Source organism: Corvus hawaiiensis, chromosome 8 (assembly GCF_020740725.1).
Source record: "Corvus hawaiiensis isolate bCorHaw1 chromosome 8, bCorHaw1.pri.cur, whole genome shotgun sequence".
In the NCBI taxonomy this organism is placed as follows: Eukaryota; Metazoa; Chordata; class Aves; order Passeriformes; family Corvidae; genus Corvus; species Corvus hawaiiensis.
Window position 1 is genome coordinate 22,225,406 of NC_063220.1, and position 16,904 is coordinate 22,242,309.

At 42.5% G+C, this 16,904-nt stretch overlaps 1 protein-coding gene across 1 annotated transcript; it reads right to left on the reverse strand.

Moving 5' to 3' along the window:
• Positions 1–9,175: 9,175 nt before the first annotated feature.
• COMTD1 (catechol-O-methyltransferase domain containing 1) lies at positions 9,176–15,721 on the reverse strand. The gene is made up of 7 exons (XM_048311677.1): positions 15,549–15,721; positions 14,113–14,249; positions 13,019–13,124; positions 12,123–12,241; positions 11,806–11,860; positions 10,338–10,471; positions 9,176–9,580 (listed from the first exon to the last, which is right to left on the reverse strand). Exons 1-7 carry the CDS (start codon positions 15,628–15,630, stop codon positions 9,428–9,430), a joined length of 786 nt encoding a protein of 261 aa, XP_048167634.1. The 5' UTR covers positions 15,631–15,721; the 3' UTR covers positions 9,176–9,427.
• Positions 15,722–16,904: the final 1,183 nt, after the last annotated feature.

Genomic DNA, 16,904 nt, shown 5'->3' on the forward strand with positions numbered 1-16,904 from the left:
TAATTTACTGTGGGTGTAGGCTTATATTGTAGTCTTAGGAGGCTGATCTTCCACTGTGTTTGAGAAAATATTTTATTTTTGTATTATTCTTTTGAAGTACCTTAGGAAATCTGGTACAGCATGCAGTCCTGATGCAACACTGGTAGGCTTTTGGGTGAGTCTTAATGCTTTGTAGCAGAAGTCCTCTCTGTGTTTAGGGTATATGAGCTTGTGTTGAAATTGTTTGCAGTAAACTTGAATAGCTTGAAGCTCCCCTGGTTTAACTTTTTCATGCCCATCATAAGGTGAATTCATGAGTGAGCACTGATGCAGGAGTTTTGATAGTCTCCCTGCCAAGACAGCACAATCTAACTAAAACACCTTCTCTGTTCCAAAACAATCTGGCTCAGAGTCCCATTTCCTAACATCTCCTTTTCTTTGTGGGCAGCTGTAGCAATGTACCATGGAGTCTCACCATAGTCATTAGTAGCAGCTTCTCCTAGGCACAGTTCCTCCTAACTCACAGCACACCCCAGTGCCAGAGGAGTGGGGTGGTTGGCCTTGGGTCCCCTCTGGGTTTGGCAAAGCAGGGCTTGTGGGAAGCATGAGCCTGCTGCCTTATAAACATTTTTTGTTAAGCTGTTTCTTTCATGAAATGAGACTGCTCTCATGTTTCTGTCTGTGATTTCCTGGATTTTCATGGTGTGTCACATGTGCTTGTTCTGGTGGGGATGAGGCACCTGGCAGCCACACGGCAGAGTGCAGCTGTGCTGGCCTTGGGTGGGAGTGGGTACACGCCCGCCTTGGTCCGTGAGCTGAGCTGCCTGCACAGCAGCTGGTGGGTACCTGAGGACAGGGTTACAGACACAACCGGCATAGCAGCAAGGGAGAGAAGGACTGAGGAGCAGAAAAGCAGTCAAAATGTAAACTTTCCAGAAGAAGAAAGGCTTTAACTTTGATCCTTTCCTTCACAGGATAACTGTGGAAAACCTGTTCTTCTCCTCTGTTTTTCTTCCCTTTGACTTACAGCCTTTGATCCCTTGGAGAAAAAGTACAGGAAATTAGCTGAAATGACTCAGTGTTGCTGTAGCTGTTAACAGTCCAGTTTTCTTTTAGGAAGTAAGATAAACCCAAAGAAGAAAGTTAAGATAATTAAATACAGAAAAGGCAGTTGTAATTTCTGCTGGTGATTCCCTGATTTTGTCTACTTCTTTTGCTAGAGAACTGTGACCACAACACAAAGCTGCTTGGCCCCTCTGCGACCTAGGAATCTTCCACTGGCACAGGCTACCAAAAGCCAGCTACTTTCCTGTTTATAGGTTCTCGGTTTATTAGCCTGAAGGCAAAAAAAGTAATATGAAACCCAATAAGGTCAGGAAGGACCACATGAAAGGTTGAATGCAGAAATGTTTGATCATAAAATTAAAATCTGTATTATAATGCCTACATGCAATAGGGGCTGTCAAAATTAAGATTGCTTGTGCAAGGTTAATTAGTCTTTTGCAACATTGTCCATGCTTAGCTTTGCGGCATTACTCGTGTATCTTTAGTGTAGTTTGTAGAAGTGACCATAAATGGTTCCTAAGGTCAACAGGCAGACAGACCCTATCTGCATGCTTAAAGTGTTCCTTAAGAGTTTACCATAGTCCATGTCTAGAAGTTTAAATACAGACTTGAACTTAAGCTTGAGCTAAAGGTTATTACTCAATATATGGTATGTGACTGACTACATTGAAAATGAAGAAAGGAAAACTTGGTAGCAGCCATCAAAGTAACCAAAGCTGCATGGGGGAGGGGAGTGAGATGGGCTTGATGGTACCTGAGACCTGTCCTGTAATGACAGAAAGAATTTAAGTGTTGGCTCTCTGGCTGTTAAATTAAATGTATCTTGTGCTTTTGTCTCCTTCAAGTTAGTCTTCAGTGGTAACTTGCATCAATCTCAGAATTGTGAGGATAGGTCTGATCCCATGCAGCAGTCCTTGATAGGGGCCAAGGGAGCTCACCTTTGGTACTGTGGCACAGACCCTCTGCAGAACACCTTATGGAGTCTTGATGGTTCTCCTGACCTGAGGAGAGGGACTACTGCCTGTTGGTAGGAATAGCTCCCAAGAAATGACTGTGCCTGAAATCCACAACAGCTGTGGGAAGACCCAGAGGTGATGATATAGAAGCTGGCTCTACACATCTGTGGAGAAACTCCCAATTTTTGTACAGGAATCATTTTGTCAGGAGTTTGACCTAGTGTGTGTTGTTTTGTAATTGTACTTTGATAGTGAATTAATGCTCTGCTGCACTGGGGATGTCTTTGAGGCTCACGGGAATATAATCTAGCTCTGCTGCTTACAGGAAACCAAGGAGGGCTCTGCTTTTTTTTTCAGGTTGTGTTAATCTCTTTGATATAATACATGATGGCACAGTAGTTGCACAGTTAACTGTGGCTTTCTGCTTTGGCACGACCCCACTAATTACACTGTATAGAAAAGATGGATTAAGTGTCTTGGGAGAGCATTTTATAGCAGCTGACATTTAGATGGCTGGAGGATGTTGAAGGTGACACTGGAAACGACACACCAAAACCCTGCTGATGTGCCCAGGAAGCTGAGGAGACACTGGTAGCTGGGTGGAATTTGGTGAAGGCACCCGAGGGACCCTTTCTCACCTTGTTTGTGGAGCTGAACATTGCCAGAGGTGGAGGCAGATGTGGGTCCCTCCACACAGAGCAGCATGGAGATCTCATTGCCCACTCCCTCCCGGACCCCATGTAGTCCTTACTGCTCTGCTTGAATTCAAAGGTGTCCATTGTTGTCTGACAAAGCTTTCCAGTTCTACTCATTGCAGCTGTTCCTGCTCCTCCTGCTTTCCAGGTTTTGATTTGTAGCAGGTATCAGCAGCATTGACTTCTGGTAGGCAGATGGAAAAATACATACCTTATGAAGTAAACATTGAGAGTTGTGGGCCACAGCCTGTGTGAATTTCACTGTTGCAAGCAAATGGTTGGACATGCAATGCAGGGTAAAAATAATGCTCAAAATCAGCATTTTGGAGCTAAGTATTATAGGTGTTTTGGGTCTTTCCTGGTTTTGGTTTTTTTTGGTTTGTTGGTTGCCCTTTTTTGTTTCATTAGGTTTATTTGCTAGTCCAAGGAGTTACATGCTTTGCTTACCTTTAAATGTAACTTGTAATGTTTGCTTCCTAAAACCCCACACAACACAAGATACAAGGTCACATCATGGACAAGCATGAGGTTCCTTACAAATAAGTCTAAATTTTACCTGCAGCTGTTATTTCTATTTGAATTTGCAGGCACCCATTTCCCTTCTTGTGAAGGTTTCTTTGCACCTGTTTTAAAATGCATTTGTCTCTTTTAGATTTGGTTCTTTTCTGTTGTTGTGGCTTGTTTGTTAGTTTTTCTTCTCATGCTGGAAGAATCCCTCTTTTCTGTTGCTGGGAGTTGTGCTACAGGCCAGCGACATGTGGGTCATAACCCTATGGACTTCTCTGGCCATGCCACATGACATGACAGCCTGGGTATCCTGTGAACCAGTCTTCTCTGAGAGTGGATTTCTTCTGTTGATGTTTCGTATTTGTGGATTTGATTAAAATTCTTGGTGTTATGAATGTACAGTGAGACTTTATCTTGGGTAATGAATGCTGTGGTGTTGTGTGGGTGTTATTTAGTATTTAGGTATTGCATTTACTTGTGACAGCAGTAATAACACTTTCACATTAACTATCTTCTGAAATCTAATTTCATGATGTCAGAAAGTTACTACTTTCATCTCACCAACATAACCCAAGTCCCTACCCCAGCATAAATCAAAAGGTTGCTGGAAAAATGCAGTCTCTTGGTTTTTTAGTAGGTGAATAGGAATAAAATTATGAGCCTTTAAACTAAATAATATTTTTTTCCTTGTAGCCTGAGATCTGTTCAATCAATAATCTTTCTGCTAACTCTGGGGAGAATTTTAGTTGCCTCCATAAAATGTTTTAATTATTTAAAATCATAAAATATAAGTAGGCACAATTTGCTTGGAACTCATTAGGGAAATATATGAATAAAAAGAAAAGATAATGTTTGCTTCTGCATTAATTTAAAGCAGTCTCTAAAATATGAAATCTAATCCTGGAAAGCAGTGACTTATCAGCAATGTTTATTTTTCTTATAATAGGAGTAAATATTAAAGCAGCTAGTTATGTGTTTATCCCTACAGTATTGCACTAAGCCAAAAAGGAAGATAAATAACTTGTCTGAAATCCTACATTAATTTCCCTCTTTTGCAGGTTTTATGTTTGTTCATTTCCTTTTTCGAAACATTGCTTTTAAAATTATTATAAAACAGGTGACTTGGAAAGCCTGAGTAGCTGAAAATGCATGAGACCAATTTTGTGTGATTAGAATTATGCAGAGGTAATGCTTTATACTCGTGAAGAGCCTTTTCATCTAGCGTAAATCACTGGCACAACATGCAGCAGCAAAGAAATGCCACAGCCCTGGAAAAGGGCTTGGCAGACCAGAGAGCAGAGCAACTGATGAGTTAGGAAACGAAGTAATTTCTTTAAGCTTCTCTGAAGAAACTTCAGTGCTCAGTGTGGCAGGAAGCGCTCATTCGCAGCTCTTACGTTTGCAAAGAGGGAAGAATCAGCTTTGTCATTCCCTTGCTCAGTATTTATTTGGGATGTCATCAGCAATCCCTTCCCAAAAGACCCTTCTTGTTTTATTTGTGACTTTCCACATTTTCATTCTGGGAAGGCCATGATAGTGCTGCCTCTCCTGTAGAAATGGAATGAGCAATAAAATCAAACATGCTGCAAATCACTCAGAGATGGGCCAGATCTTTTGTACAGGGGGAGCTTTAGGTTATTTGACTGTGTTCGTCTGGCTGTTGTTTGGAAGAAGGGATGGAGCTGCTCGGCATGGTCACATTCCTTAAGGTAGTGTAATGGTGGTGCCACAATGGAGGAGACCTGTGCACTTCCAGTAGATGGGATGGGTAAAACCAAACTGTATTAATCTCAGGGTGTTGTGGTTTAACCCCAGCTGGCAACTAAGCCCCACACAGCTGCTCCCTCACTACCTCTAGTGCAATGGGGGAGAGAACTGGAAGGGTAAAAATGAGAAAACTTGTTAGCTGAGATAAAGACAATTTAATCAAAGCAGAAGCTGTAAACACAAGGAATTCATTTACCACTTCCCATCTGCAGGCAGGAAAGCCATCCCCAGGAAAGCAGGGCTCCATCACACATAACTTGGGAAGACAAACACCATCACTCTGAATGTCTCCCTTTCCTCCTTCTTCCCCCCATTTTATATGCTGAGCATGTTGCCATATGGTATCCCTTCAGTCAGTTTGGGTCAGCTGGCCTGGCTCTGTCTCCTCCCAATTTTTCATGCAACCCCAGCCTGTTCCTTGGTATGGTGGAGTGAGGGGAACATCAACACTATTTCCAGCAGAAATCCAAAACATAGCCCTGTACTAGATGCTATGAAAAAAATTAACTCTACCCCAGCCCAACCCAGCACACAGGGAGAAAAGTCTCTTAAAACAGTACTGATCTCTTAGCTCTTTTACTCCCATTGTGACCATTTAGAATTGATTTCTTCAAGTCATAAAGAGAATGTAAGCAGGGATGCAGCCAACTGTGTGCTACTACATCATCAAAAAGGAGCCACTTACGGCACTTTCTGCTGTTACCACTCCAATATCAAGATCGCAGTGCTTGAGATATGGCATGTCTCTCAGATCTGAGCTGCAAGGTTTCTGGGAACTGCTCATGCCTCAAAGGAAGGAGTTTGGATGAAGTTTATATTCATGTTCCTTTCCCTGTATCCTAAGGGCTTTGTCACAAAAAGTTGGCTAATTGTCTTCCATGAGCAGCAATTTGCAGAAAGTGCTGTCTGTGTATAACGTGACTGAATTCAGATAGATTGAAAACAACTTGAGTTTGTTAAAAGGAGTGATGGCAGTGTCAGTGGTTCAACAAACACCTGTAAGTTATGCTATACTCAGTAGCCCAGTTTTTCTTTAGGCCACTACTTTCTTTAGTAACATGAGAGACTGAGGATACTCCCTGCTTTGTCCTCCAATGTCCCAGCAGGATTAAAAGCTGCAGTATTGAAAATGCAGAGCCTTAAGCACCTGAGCCTTGAACCCTGTGTCTACGCTTGGACAATTAGCTGGTTTTTTTGGGGCAGCTTTCTCTCTAGCTTTCCGAGCATCCAGTCTCAGTCCTGCTCTTTTAATCAGCTACTAGAGATGCAAAGTCTACTCTTAAACTTCGGTTCCCTTCCTTGTCACCCGCATAAATATACCATACCATTTTGAATGTGACACCTTTGGAGCAGGGATTGAGATACTCAACCAGCAGTTAGGATTGTATGCTTTAATTCTCATGGTGGCTACTGGGAGTTACCACATAAGGGGGAATTCTTTTTTCTTTGTTGTTGTTTTTGTTGTTGTCATTGCTTTTTGTTTAATGAACCATACTTCAGCCCCATTTGCTTCTGAGCAAGTCCCAACTGTACATTTGTCACCTGTGTTGGCCCCTCTGGGGTCATCCCTTGCAAGTAGAAGAGATGTCGGTGTTGCAGGAACGGCTGGGTGTGAGGGTTTGGGCAACAGCTGTGCCCCTGGGTCAGCTCCTCTCCAGGGGCAGAAAATCCTGAGCCTTTATAGTCCAAGCAGTAGCTCAGGCAGGTGTATTACCTGAGAGGGGTGAGCAGACCCATGAGCTTCCATTCATGGTATCTCCATTAGAGAGAGACAAAAACTTGCCTTGCATTATTGGGTGGTCCATTCTCATCAGCAAATGGAAGTCTAAATTCCCATTGCCCCCACAAATTCCCCATAGCTGATTCACCACTTGAATTAAACCATAATTATATATTATCAGCAGTCACTTCATAGTAAGGTTGAAGGATTAAATGCAGTTAGCGGTGATGAATTCCAGATGTGCAGGACAGAAGCCTGAAGAGAAGGCCAGTTTCTGAGTAACTACAAGATAGTATAATGTATTCTAAATATTTGATTCAATTAAGCTTCCTTCTGCTCTTTGTTTCAGCTTACAGATGGCTCATCAATCTATAGTTTAGGGACACATTGCTATTCTTTCTAATGGTAATTAGGTGATCAGGATGGAGACAGATTTGATGAAATACTCACATTATGATCTGCATATTTAAAATGGAAGAGTCCAAAGCAGAGACAAAATGCTAGCTGGCTGCTGCACATGGCTTCAGCCTCAGGCACTTGAAAGGTCGTCCTCTAGCACAGGTAATGAGGACTTTGCTAGTTCCCACCACAGAAGGAATAGGAGTTTTTGAATTCATCAACTGTGAGTGCTTGTATCTGGTTTGGAATGTTGCTAAACTCTTATTTAACAATTTCTTGCAAAAATACTCATGATGCTTGCCCCTTTTTGGCTCAGCTTCACTGAGAGGGTTCTTGCAACTTGGAAAAATAGTAAAACAGTTGTCGAGTCTGTGATTGATCTTCCAATGACTTCTCCCTGTTTGTGAAAGGCCATCATGGTACTTTTAGGGCAGGGTATGTATTGTTAAGAGCTTGTAGCTTGCTCATTATTATCAGCCTATAGCCTCTGAAAGCAGGAATATTTGAGAGGATGCCCCTGCTTTTAAAGTGTTCCATTTTGTGTTTTTAACCCTTAGGATTCTTTTGTTATCTACTGACAAAGTAAAATTGTAAACTAGAACATGGCCAAAAGCTCTGCATGCAAATGTATAATGATTCTGCACACTCCTTTAGCCACTCTGAGAGCTGTTATAACCACTAAGAATTTAATAAGGTGTTATTTCTTTTATGCAGAGAAGAAATTTGAGGAGCGCGGAGGTTTGAAGCTCTGAAGGTAAATCTGTACTCAGAAAAAGAAACTGGGCAAACTTTATGCCCTATTTAAATTCTCATTTAAGGGCCACAAGCACCCTGTCTTGGCCTTCTCCCAGACATGGATTTTGCAGTCAGTCCTCAATTCAGCAAAGTACTTAAGCACATCCTGATATGCTTTGCTGAATCAGGGTTTTAAGTGGAAGTGACAGAAATAGAATTGAGATCTCCTCAGTCGTAACCCCACTCTGAAGCCATCAGGCAATGCTTCCTTTCTTCATTGCTCTCCACTGCAGTATACTATAGCAAGTGTCTGAGACAGGCAAGACCCAGAGGCTCTGAACCTCTGCCCCTTACTAGAACTCAAGCTACCCAGCTGAAATTTCAAAAATATGAGCCAAGTAGACAGTTTTAACAATTCTGAGACTTGAAATCTTTGTACCCCAGTGCCTTGAGTCATTCAAGTGCATTACTTAAGCAAATGAAAGGAGGATCCTCTTAGCTCTGACAGACTTTCCCTTCAGGAGGTCAACAAATCTGAAGATCTCTTTCCTCTATACATCTGATACCCTTTCAGTGTTATCAGTCCCCCAAAACAGTTACCAGTGAAGCTTCTGTCTGTAAAATCCTACTTTCAGTTCCTTATTTAATCAATTTTTATCTGTAATAAAGAATTGCAGGCTGAAATTTTGTTACATACTGCCCAGGGAAGGGAATCTCTGCTTGCAGTAACGATTTGAATAGCCAGTTAACAACTCTTTTGCATCCTCATACAATCATAATCCTTCTGTAGGCTTGCCACCAATATTCTGTGCTTGAAACTTTCTACAAAACAAGCAACTAGCAAGCTGCTTCTTTGGGGGACAAGTGGGAGGGAGACAGGAAAGAGGGAGAATTGTTTTGGTTTGCTTCTTGCCCATTTGCTCTTCCTCATTCTGACTTAAAAAAAATCTACCCGCACTGTTACCTAGGTTAAAGAAATCCAGTCCTTGTGCACAAAGGTTTTAGAGAATACAATTACAGTATTGCGAATACTGTTTATCCTCTGGTAAGGTTTTAAAAAGCTTTTTTTTTTTTCAGATGTTTTTTGAGGCTTGTTATGTAGTACCCTTCAAAGATAAGGAATGACTTAAAATATTTTTAGTCTGAGAAGGCTAGCAATCTCCTTGATGTAATTTCATTAAAAATCCATTTTTCTATTATGGCTATAAACATTAGTAAACTCCACTTCTTTTCCTTTTGATGGTACTGACTGATTATTCCACTGGTCAAGAGGCTCTTCTAGGACAGAAAATTACTTTGTTGTATTGAGTCACTTGGACAATCTATAGAGGGGGAATTTTTCAACCACTGTCTTACAAGGACAATTTCACATAAGTTTATTTCCTTTATTACAATTAAAGTAAGAAACCATGGTAGATCTTATAATAAATCTCTTCTCTACTTAGCTGCCCTTATCATCCTGCTGCTTCTAAAGTCTTTTTTTCCAGGCTATGCTATCCAGTGGAGATATAGATTAAATCACTATTTTTGATAACTGTTCCACCTGCATTTTTCCTGATGATTTGATGCTGCTTGCTATTTCCCATCTGCTGGGCTTCCTCGAGTTACAACTTGAATGCTAATGTGACTCCATCCCCTATTGGGAGCATGCTGATATTGATGCGTGCATCTCTGAGAAGCTTCTCATTGAGGCGGTGGATGCGCTGCGCTGCCAAGTCATCCTTCCTTGGTTTTAACACCTTTCCATTCCAAAAGACCTATTGAAAAAAGAAATATGCACCTCATTTGTTCCAATACAGTCCTTGGACCACAAAGGAAGCTTTGGAAAAGTTCCTGCATATTTTTTTAGAAATTAATATTGTTTGTTGTGTTTCAGACATCAAATGGTCTCTGACACGTAACTCTTGTAAGTAAGTGGGACTGAGAGTCCACAGAACTTGCTAATTGTATTTCTACTGTAGATCGGAAGCCCAAATAAATAAAGATGTCTTTAAACATAGGTTTTTTTAAGAGCCCCTATTCAGCTGCCACTATAACCTCAAAGGTGCCTGAAGTTTAACATAATTTGTTTCTTGTAAAAGTAATTAATTGATAACTTATTAATAGTTACTGATTACAAGTGCTACTTTTGATCTTGTGTAAGTACTGTACATAGTATAAATGCACTACAAGACAAACCAGAATAATACAGAGCATTCTCTGTAATGAATTACAAAAACATTTCTATGTTTCTGTTATCACACACTGTGTACTAACATAATTTTAATACATCACTTCTTACTTCTAGAGGGTTTTATTCCTTGCTTATATTAGTGTTTTATGTAGCTTACTTAAGGAGTTTATGTTCAATTTTCTTATCCTTTGTGTTACATGGAACAAACATGTCACAATTGGCAACCCAATTGCAGGTCAGAAATCACATTACTAGAATTCCACTTTTCAGACTTCTTTTTCTTTTCCCACAGCCAGAAGCAGTAACTGCACGTGCATTACCATCAGAACTGCAGTACTTACATTATCGATAGCTATTATTCCCCCTTTCTTTACGAGGCGCAAGCATTTTTCATAGTACTCATTGTAGCTTTCTTTATCCGCATCAATGAAAGCAAAGTCAAAGGTTTCCGCTTCTCCACTGGCCAACAGTTCATCTAGATGAGCAACAAAGTGAGTCATTACACCCTGGTTAGTGCTGTAATCCATTTGTGTCAAAGTTCTTATTTAATGTTTTCTGCTGCCTTGACCAGGCAGCCTATTCCTCCACAGGTAATTACTAGAAAAGCTTATCCCACAGAAACCAATCTAGACATTATGTATGCCATAAAACACACAGTTACTGAGTTCTGCATGCTTAGGACTTTGTGGAGTAGCTCCAAACCTGAAGGATACAGCTGGGACTGCTGAAAGGTAGAGTAAAAACAAGTCAAGCACTTTGAAACTGGACATACTCTATACCTCCAGCTTTTTTTCAGCTGACAACTGTTTTCTTGAGTGGATTAGAATTTTTCTCACATTTATGTACAGGTTCTAAATGCTAATCTCTCCTTGCAGATCAAGTGCCATGACTTAGGTCATGAACAAATCCTGTCAGAGATATTTATCACAGCAAAAAATTGCTATAAGTAGTTCCTCTCTGGGTCAAGGCAAGTAGAATTCAGTTATAAGTTCTCCTGAACAGACTTCTTGACTCAGAATTCCAAATTGCCAGTTGCAGAGGACCTTTTTGTCTGAAGCAATGCCTGGACAAAGCAGTTGATAGACTTAAAGGAGTGTGCATACCAGCAAACTGGTTATATTTGTCTCTTTTAGAAAGGACAGATTTGAAAGTAATACAAGGTTATCAATGGATCTGTGGATCCATCAAACACCTTTGTTGGAAACCTTCTGCATCCAACAATCCTAGAAAATTTCTTGCATTTTCAGAACCTTTATTAGTATTTCCTCTGCCCCACATTTTCTCTTTCCTTGAACGAGAAAAGTCATTGCCTTACTTATGGCCTTGCACGCTTTTGGCACATCCTAAATTTGAACTTCTCTGAACACAATTCAGCCTAAGTTGTGTATCGGCTTCTGAACTTTCCTGCACCTCAGCCCTTTCAGGAAACTCTTCCTCTCTTAACAAAGGAATACTTGCTTAGAATGGACAATGGATAAGAGAAATTTGGCTTTGTCTAATTAATCTGTTTTAATCAGCTTTCCCAGAAGCAGCTGACAATAGTACTCGATAGATTAAACCAAGTGATGGACAGGACAGGTGAGTGACCAGTACAGCCCACTACATAGGACAAGCATTTTCTTCCTCTGTTAGTAGGTAGCAAAACTGTGAACTCCTAAGGATTTTTACTTTTTAATATCAGAGAAGCTGCCTCCCTGTTAGCAAAAAGGGTCACGTTCACAACCATATTTGGTTTTAAATTTCATTACTATTGTATCCCCCTTCTATTTCTAGGCAAGAGTAAACAATCTGTTATTTTGGGTTACTTACCAAGCGTTTGAATTGCTGGCTTAATCCGCAGATCAATTTTATGCTCTACTCCTGCCTAAGATGAAAAAGAACAGAGAGTTGATAAAAGTGGTCAAGAAATAACCTGTTAGTAGGCTGTATTCAGGGAGTGACTTGTGTTCAGATAGTTTTCCTATTATTTTTAGGTTCCAAACACCACTTACTCGTCCCAAACTGAACTCTATCAGCCTCCTTTCACGATAAGAATACTTCTGTGTGAATGTGCAAGTCTAAAACACCGAAATCTCTTCACATATAAAGGCAGCTGTCCCCAATGTGTAACAGGAGATGCTGCTTACCTCCTTCCACAGTGGCCTTCCAATTTTGGCATAGTCCTCATTTATATCACAGGCAATAACTCGGCCATTATCTGGCAGGACAAGTGCCATATTCAAGGCATTATAACCTGTGAAAACACCTAGGAAAATCATAAGAGACATCAACACCTACTGTATTGTAGAAAAAGAACTACAGGGCTCTCTTCAGGAATAAAATCTCTGAAGGAATTGAGGATGGCAATTTGTTAATAGACAGTAAGGATTTTTCTTTCCATTTTAATGTAATAGTGGCTTGGGAGGAATTTTTACTTTTGTTTTTTTTTTTTTTTAATCAATCTTTTAGCAAACTCCAATGTTAGCTTTTTCCAAAAGTCTTATGGACAGACAAGGCAGAGTCTCATCTTGCATGTGTAACCCAGAGAGACTGGGTGAGCAGCAAAATACCAGGGAATTTTAACGCCAGGCCAAGAATGAAGATGGTGGGAACCCATACCTGGCGTCTCAGCATCAGTCTATCTTTTACGACATCCTGGTAACATAGGTGCATCAAGCAAAGTGGATTTGGTACAGGGCCTGTGCATCAAAATATTTTCTTCTAGCAAGAAACTGATACAGGAAGGACAGAAGACACCCTGTCCTGCAACTGCTGAAGACTCAAGAGATCTATTGATCTCAGTTTTTCAGATTGCCTCAGAACTGATGAGCCATCCATGCTGATGCCAGAACTACTCAATGCACAGTTAGACAAAGTGGCAACCAAGTGCAAATCAGAAAATCCTTTTCATGCTGTAGTTTCCCCACCTGTTTGCTGACAGGTATGCAGTACCTTACTATATTTGGATATCTTATGTTAAACATGGCTGTATTTTGAGAAGAATAGTCAAGAGTTTTATTTTACCACAAAGTGACACTCTTACCTATTTCAATAACTTTCTTGGCTTTAATGAGCTTGACCAAATTTGCCATAAGCTGAGCCTGCTCGCAGGACACCATCATTCTGCCCCAGGGATGATCAGCAGTAAGCTAGAAAGGGCAAAAAAAACCCCACATCACATGAAACAAAACCCAAATCTACCAAACCAATATCCAAAAGAAAAAAAACCCAGTGATACTCCAGGGAAAACAGGTATCTCTGCCTTCTCATTTCAGATGGCTTCGTGCTCCGTCTATGAGCCAGAAATTGATTTGAATTTAACTGTAAGTAAGGAGGATATTGTGTGTGCCGTAAGCAGTGGATATTCAAAGCAGTAATATGCTCTGAAGTTACCATGGCTGTCGCAAACTCAGCAACATTTGTAACTAATGAAGAATCATAGAGGAACCTTGACTGTGAAAGTCCTTTATTTCTGTGAATTTACGCAAACACGTGCACTTCCTTCAAGACATGTTGAATGCTTTAATGAACTGCTGGGTTAATGTCTGCCAAAGGTCAGACCAGGTAGTTCTGGCTACACAATGCAAACCTGGAGAAGCTGTGTCCGTCCCAGGGTGGAAACACTCTTGGTGCTGAGGAATGGGCAACGGGAAAAGCAGAGCTGTGCCATAACAGTTGAAGGGAAAGTATGTCCTCCTGTTTCCTTTCTTCTACTAGAGATCATTCCAACCAACCTGTTCCAGCAGTTAGCATTTAATTTTACACAGGCACAGTCTGTCTCACCTGAAATGACTCAAACCTGAGCCAGGATGTCTGGTCTCATCTCTGGCACTGGAGCCTGATGAAGGACATCATCTCTCTGAGCTATAGGTTCCTTATACGCCAAACAAAATGAACAGAAGTCATCTGCTCAAGTCCAAGAGCAGCCCAAACACATGGCCTTGGGAGCCGAGGATAGAAAGACATGTCTAAAATGTATGCCAATACTATTAAATAGTCATGTAGGTAGCCCTGAACATTGAAGAGTCTGGGTATTACCAGTTAAAAAAAAACTCCCAGTGTGTACGCAAATAAGACAGAGGAAGGAAATGTGACCAGGCTCCCAGCAGTTCAGGATGAGGTGTGGGTGATACTGACCAGACGCAGCTTCTTTAGAATTGGATGTTCCCGCAAAGAGTGATCCAGTATGTATTGCCGGAGAGGACTGCTTTTCCCAATCATCCCACTCGTGGATGATTTGGGTGTCCCAAAAACTAAAGAAGGGTATCTTTTACCTACAAAAAAATAAGGAATAATAACTTTTATACTTTTCAGTTATTGCCGTTTTAAATGAAGCAAGGATTGAAGTATTACTAAAGGTTAAATGTCCTTTGCTCTAAAATAGCTGTGAAAATGGAAAAACGTAACATAGCTGGACAACCACGTGGACTATCTTTTTTCTCCCTCCTCCTCCTTATCAGCCTCTTAAGATGTCCAGCCTAGGCCTCCAAAGCCTAGAAGGGAAAGGCTTCAGTACTGTGTTGTTCAGTGGTCACTGTGATGGTTACAAACTGCGATAATCTAACAGGAGAAGTAACCTCATCAAAATTCAAAGGGCAAGTTTAAAGAGAGAAACATGAATGAGGGAGCACAATTTTCTTACTCTGGGGCCCTTGTTTTGCAGATGAATAAAGGCTGCCGGGTTTTACGCCCATCAGCTGATGCGTCTTCTCAAACCCTGTGCTCTCCTCATGACACTGTCCTGCCCTCCAGCCAGGGGAGATCAATGGCTTGATTAGCATGAAACCGGTATGCAAACAAAGCAGATGCTGAAAGTTGAAGGATTAGTACAGGTCTACTCAAATACAGAACTGACTACAGCTTTGATGCCCGATGTTTCTTTTACCACATGGATCAAATATTTTAAAGAAATCACAACAACTTCATTTCCACATCTCCTGGTAGTTGTTTGTTACAACAGAACACTTTTATTTTGAGGGGTTTATTTTCTGTTAATGGTTCTATTTTACAGACCATCACGCCGAGATGTAGAATATTTCAACAACTTGCCTGGAGTGGAAGGATAAGCAACCAAGTGCCCGCGTTACAAACCCAACACCAGTCTCCTTCCCCTCCTGGATCGTGGGCTCGTTGTTTCGCTGCCCCCCCGGGGAATGAAAGTGAAACTGCTACCAGAAGACAATGCTGTGCGAAAGGACCGCACCCCGGCCTTCCCGGGCCGGCCCAACAAATGCAGGCAGGGGCCGGACGGGGGAGTATGTCGTCGCCTTCGCTGGGACCTTGGCCCGGCCCCATACTGCGGTAGCTGGATTACAGGGAGCGGCTTGGGCTCTAAGAGCATCAGTGTTATTTACTGCCGCAGCTCAGCGAAATAAATCCCTGCCCGCAGGGCAGCCCCAAGGGGTCTGCTCCCTCGATGGCCGTCGGGCTGCACCCGCGGCGGCGACTCCTGCCCACCCTGGGAGGGACCTGCCCGGGCGCTGCGGTTCCCGTCCCGTCCCCGGTGGGGACACGAGGAGGGCGCAGCCTTCACGTCTCCGTGCGTGTGGCGGGTGTTGGGGGGCGCCGCTTACCTGCAAGCATACCCGTAGCAAAGGCGACCCCCAGCATCGCCGTCCCGACGGCCACTTCTTTGGGCACGCTGGGAAGCGGCATTTTGGAGTCGGGAGCGAGCGGAGCGGCGCGGCGGGCGGGAGGGAGCGGCGCAGCCCGGCCCGGTCACACGCGGAGCGGTGCGGGGCGGTGCGGTCCGCCCCGGTCCGCCCCGGGAGGGCGGGGCAGCGCTGCCCGTGGGTGGTGGCCCGGCGGTGCTTGGGTTGGTCTTGGTGTTTCCTCCGCTCCCCGTGCCCCGGCGTGCCCGATGCTAGGCTCTGCTCGGCTGGGGTGGCGAGAGGGTGGGTCACCCGCGGGAGGTGCGTGCCTTCCTCTCGGTGACATACTCGGTTGTGGTGTGTAAAGTGACAAAAACAGCACCTGGGATTTGTGTCACCGTCTCTTCTCAGAGGCTGGTTCTGGTACAGTTTCACGGCAGCCTTCGTTTTAAAACACATCCAAGTGTCGTGTGAGCTGGTAATAGGCTCTGATGGAAGAGCTTTTCACAGAAATACGCTCGTAAGAGGCATGGTACTCCAACAAGCCCAAGAAGTGAGCTCTCTCCTACCTCTAGAACAAATGTTTCTTTGCAGCTGAGGTGTGAGCCTCAGCTTTACTTGTCAAAAAGCATGTAAGGTTTTTGGAATTTCTGTCCTGTGACCTGTGAGTTTCCAGGTGAAGGGGGTCAAGGAAGATTCTCCAAGAGAGGGGGAATGGGGCCTGGTTTCCACTACTGCTGTTTCAGCCCCCTCTGCAGCACCTTCCAGGTGAGGTGGAGCAGTGCTCTTGCCACTCCTTAACAGCCTTGTTGAGGGATCTCCTCCCTGGCCGGATCTGTTGCTGAGGGAGTTGGTTTATAAGTTAACAGTGATTGTGTAAATCTTTTTATGTTAATGTAAAACCAACTTCTTCATGCTTCTGTGAAAGGACACTGCAGTGCCTTTTGGATATGGGCTGGGGATTTGGTTTTCATTTTGTGAAGTATTGGAAATATCTGGATTTTAGAAAACACGAGCAAAATGTGGAGATCTATCATTTTGTCACTCTATGGGAGATGAAATTATTGACATTGCACACAGACGAGGAATACATAGGAATGGCTTGAGTTGCAACTTGGCCTCCACAGATGTAGGATGAAAGCAGGTAAAAATTCCCTTTTGGCACATAGTCCATCTCTAGAAAGCCAGATGAATTGTGTGTTGGTAGGTTTGGATAAAAACATGTCAACTATTTCCCTATGCTAGCAAAATGAATGTCAGGGGAGTTAGAAGAAAAAGATTCTTTTTTGAGTACATCTTAAGTGTCGGATTAAATATATTCACAGGGTATTTATGGGA

Coding starts and splice junctions, on each gene's coding strand:
- COMTD1 (XM_048311677.1), bottom strand. CDS start 15,630: ATGCCGCTTCCCAGCGTGCCCAAAGAAGTGGCCGTCGGGACGGCGATG. Junction 13,125..14,112: donor TTCTAAAGAAGCTGCGTCTG/GTCAGTATCACC, acceptor TGCCCTTTCTAG/CTTACTGCTGATCATCCCTG. Junction 12,242..13,018: donor CAAGAAAGTTATTGAAATAG/GTAAGAGTGTCA, acceptor TGATTTTCCTAG/GTGTTTTCACAGGTTATAAT.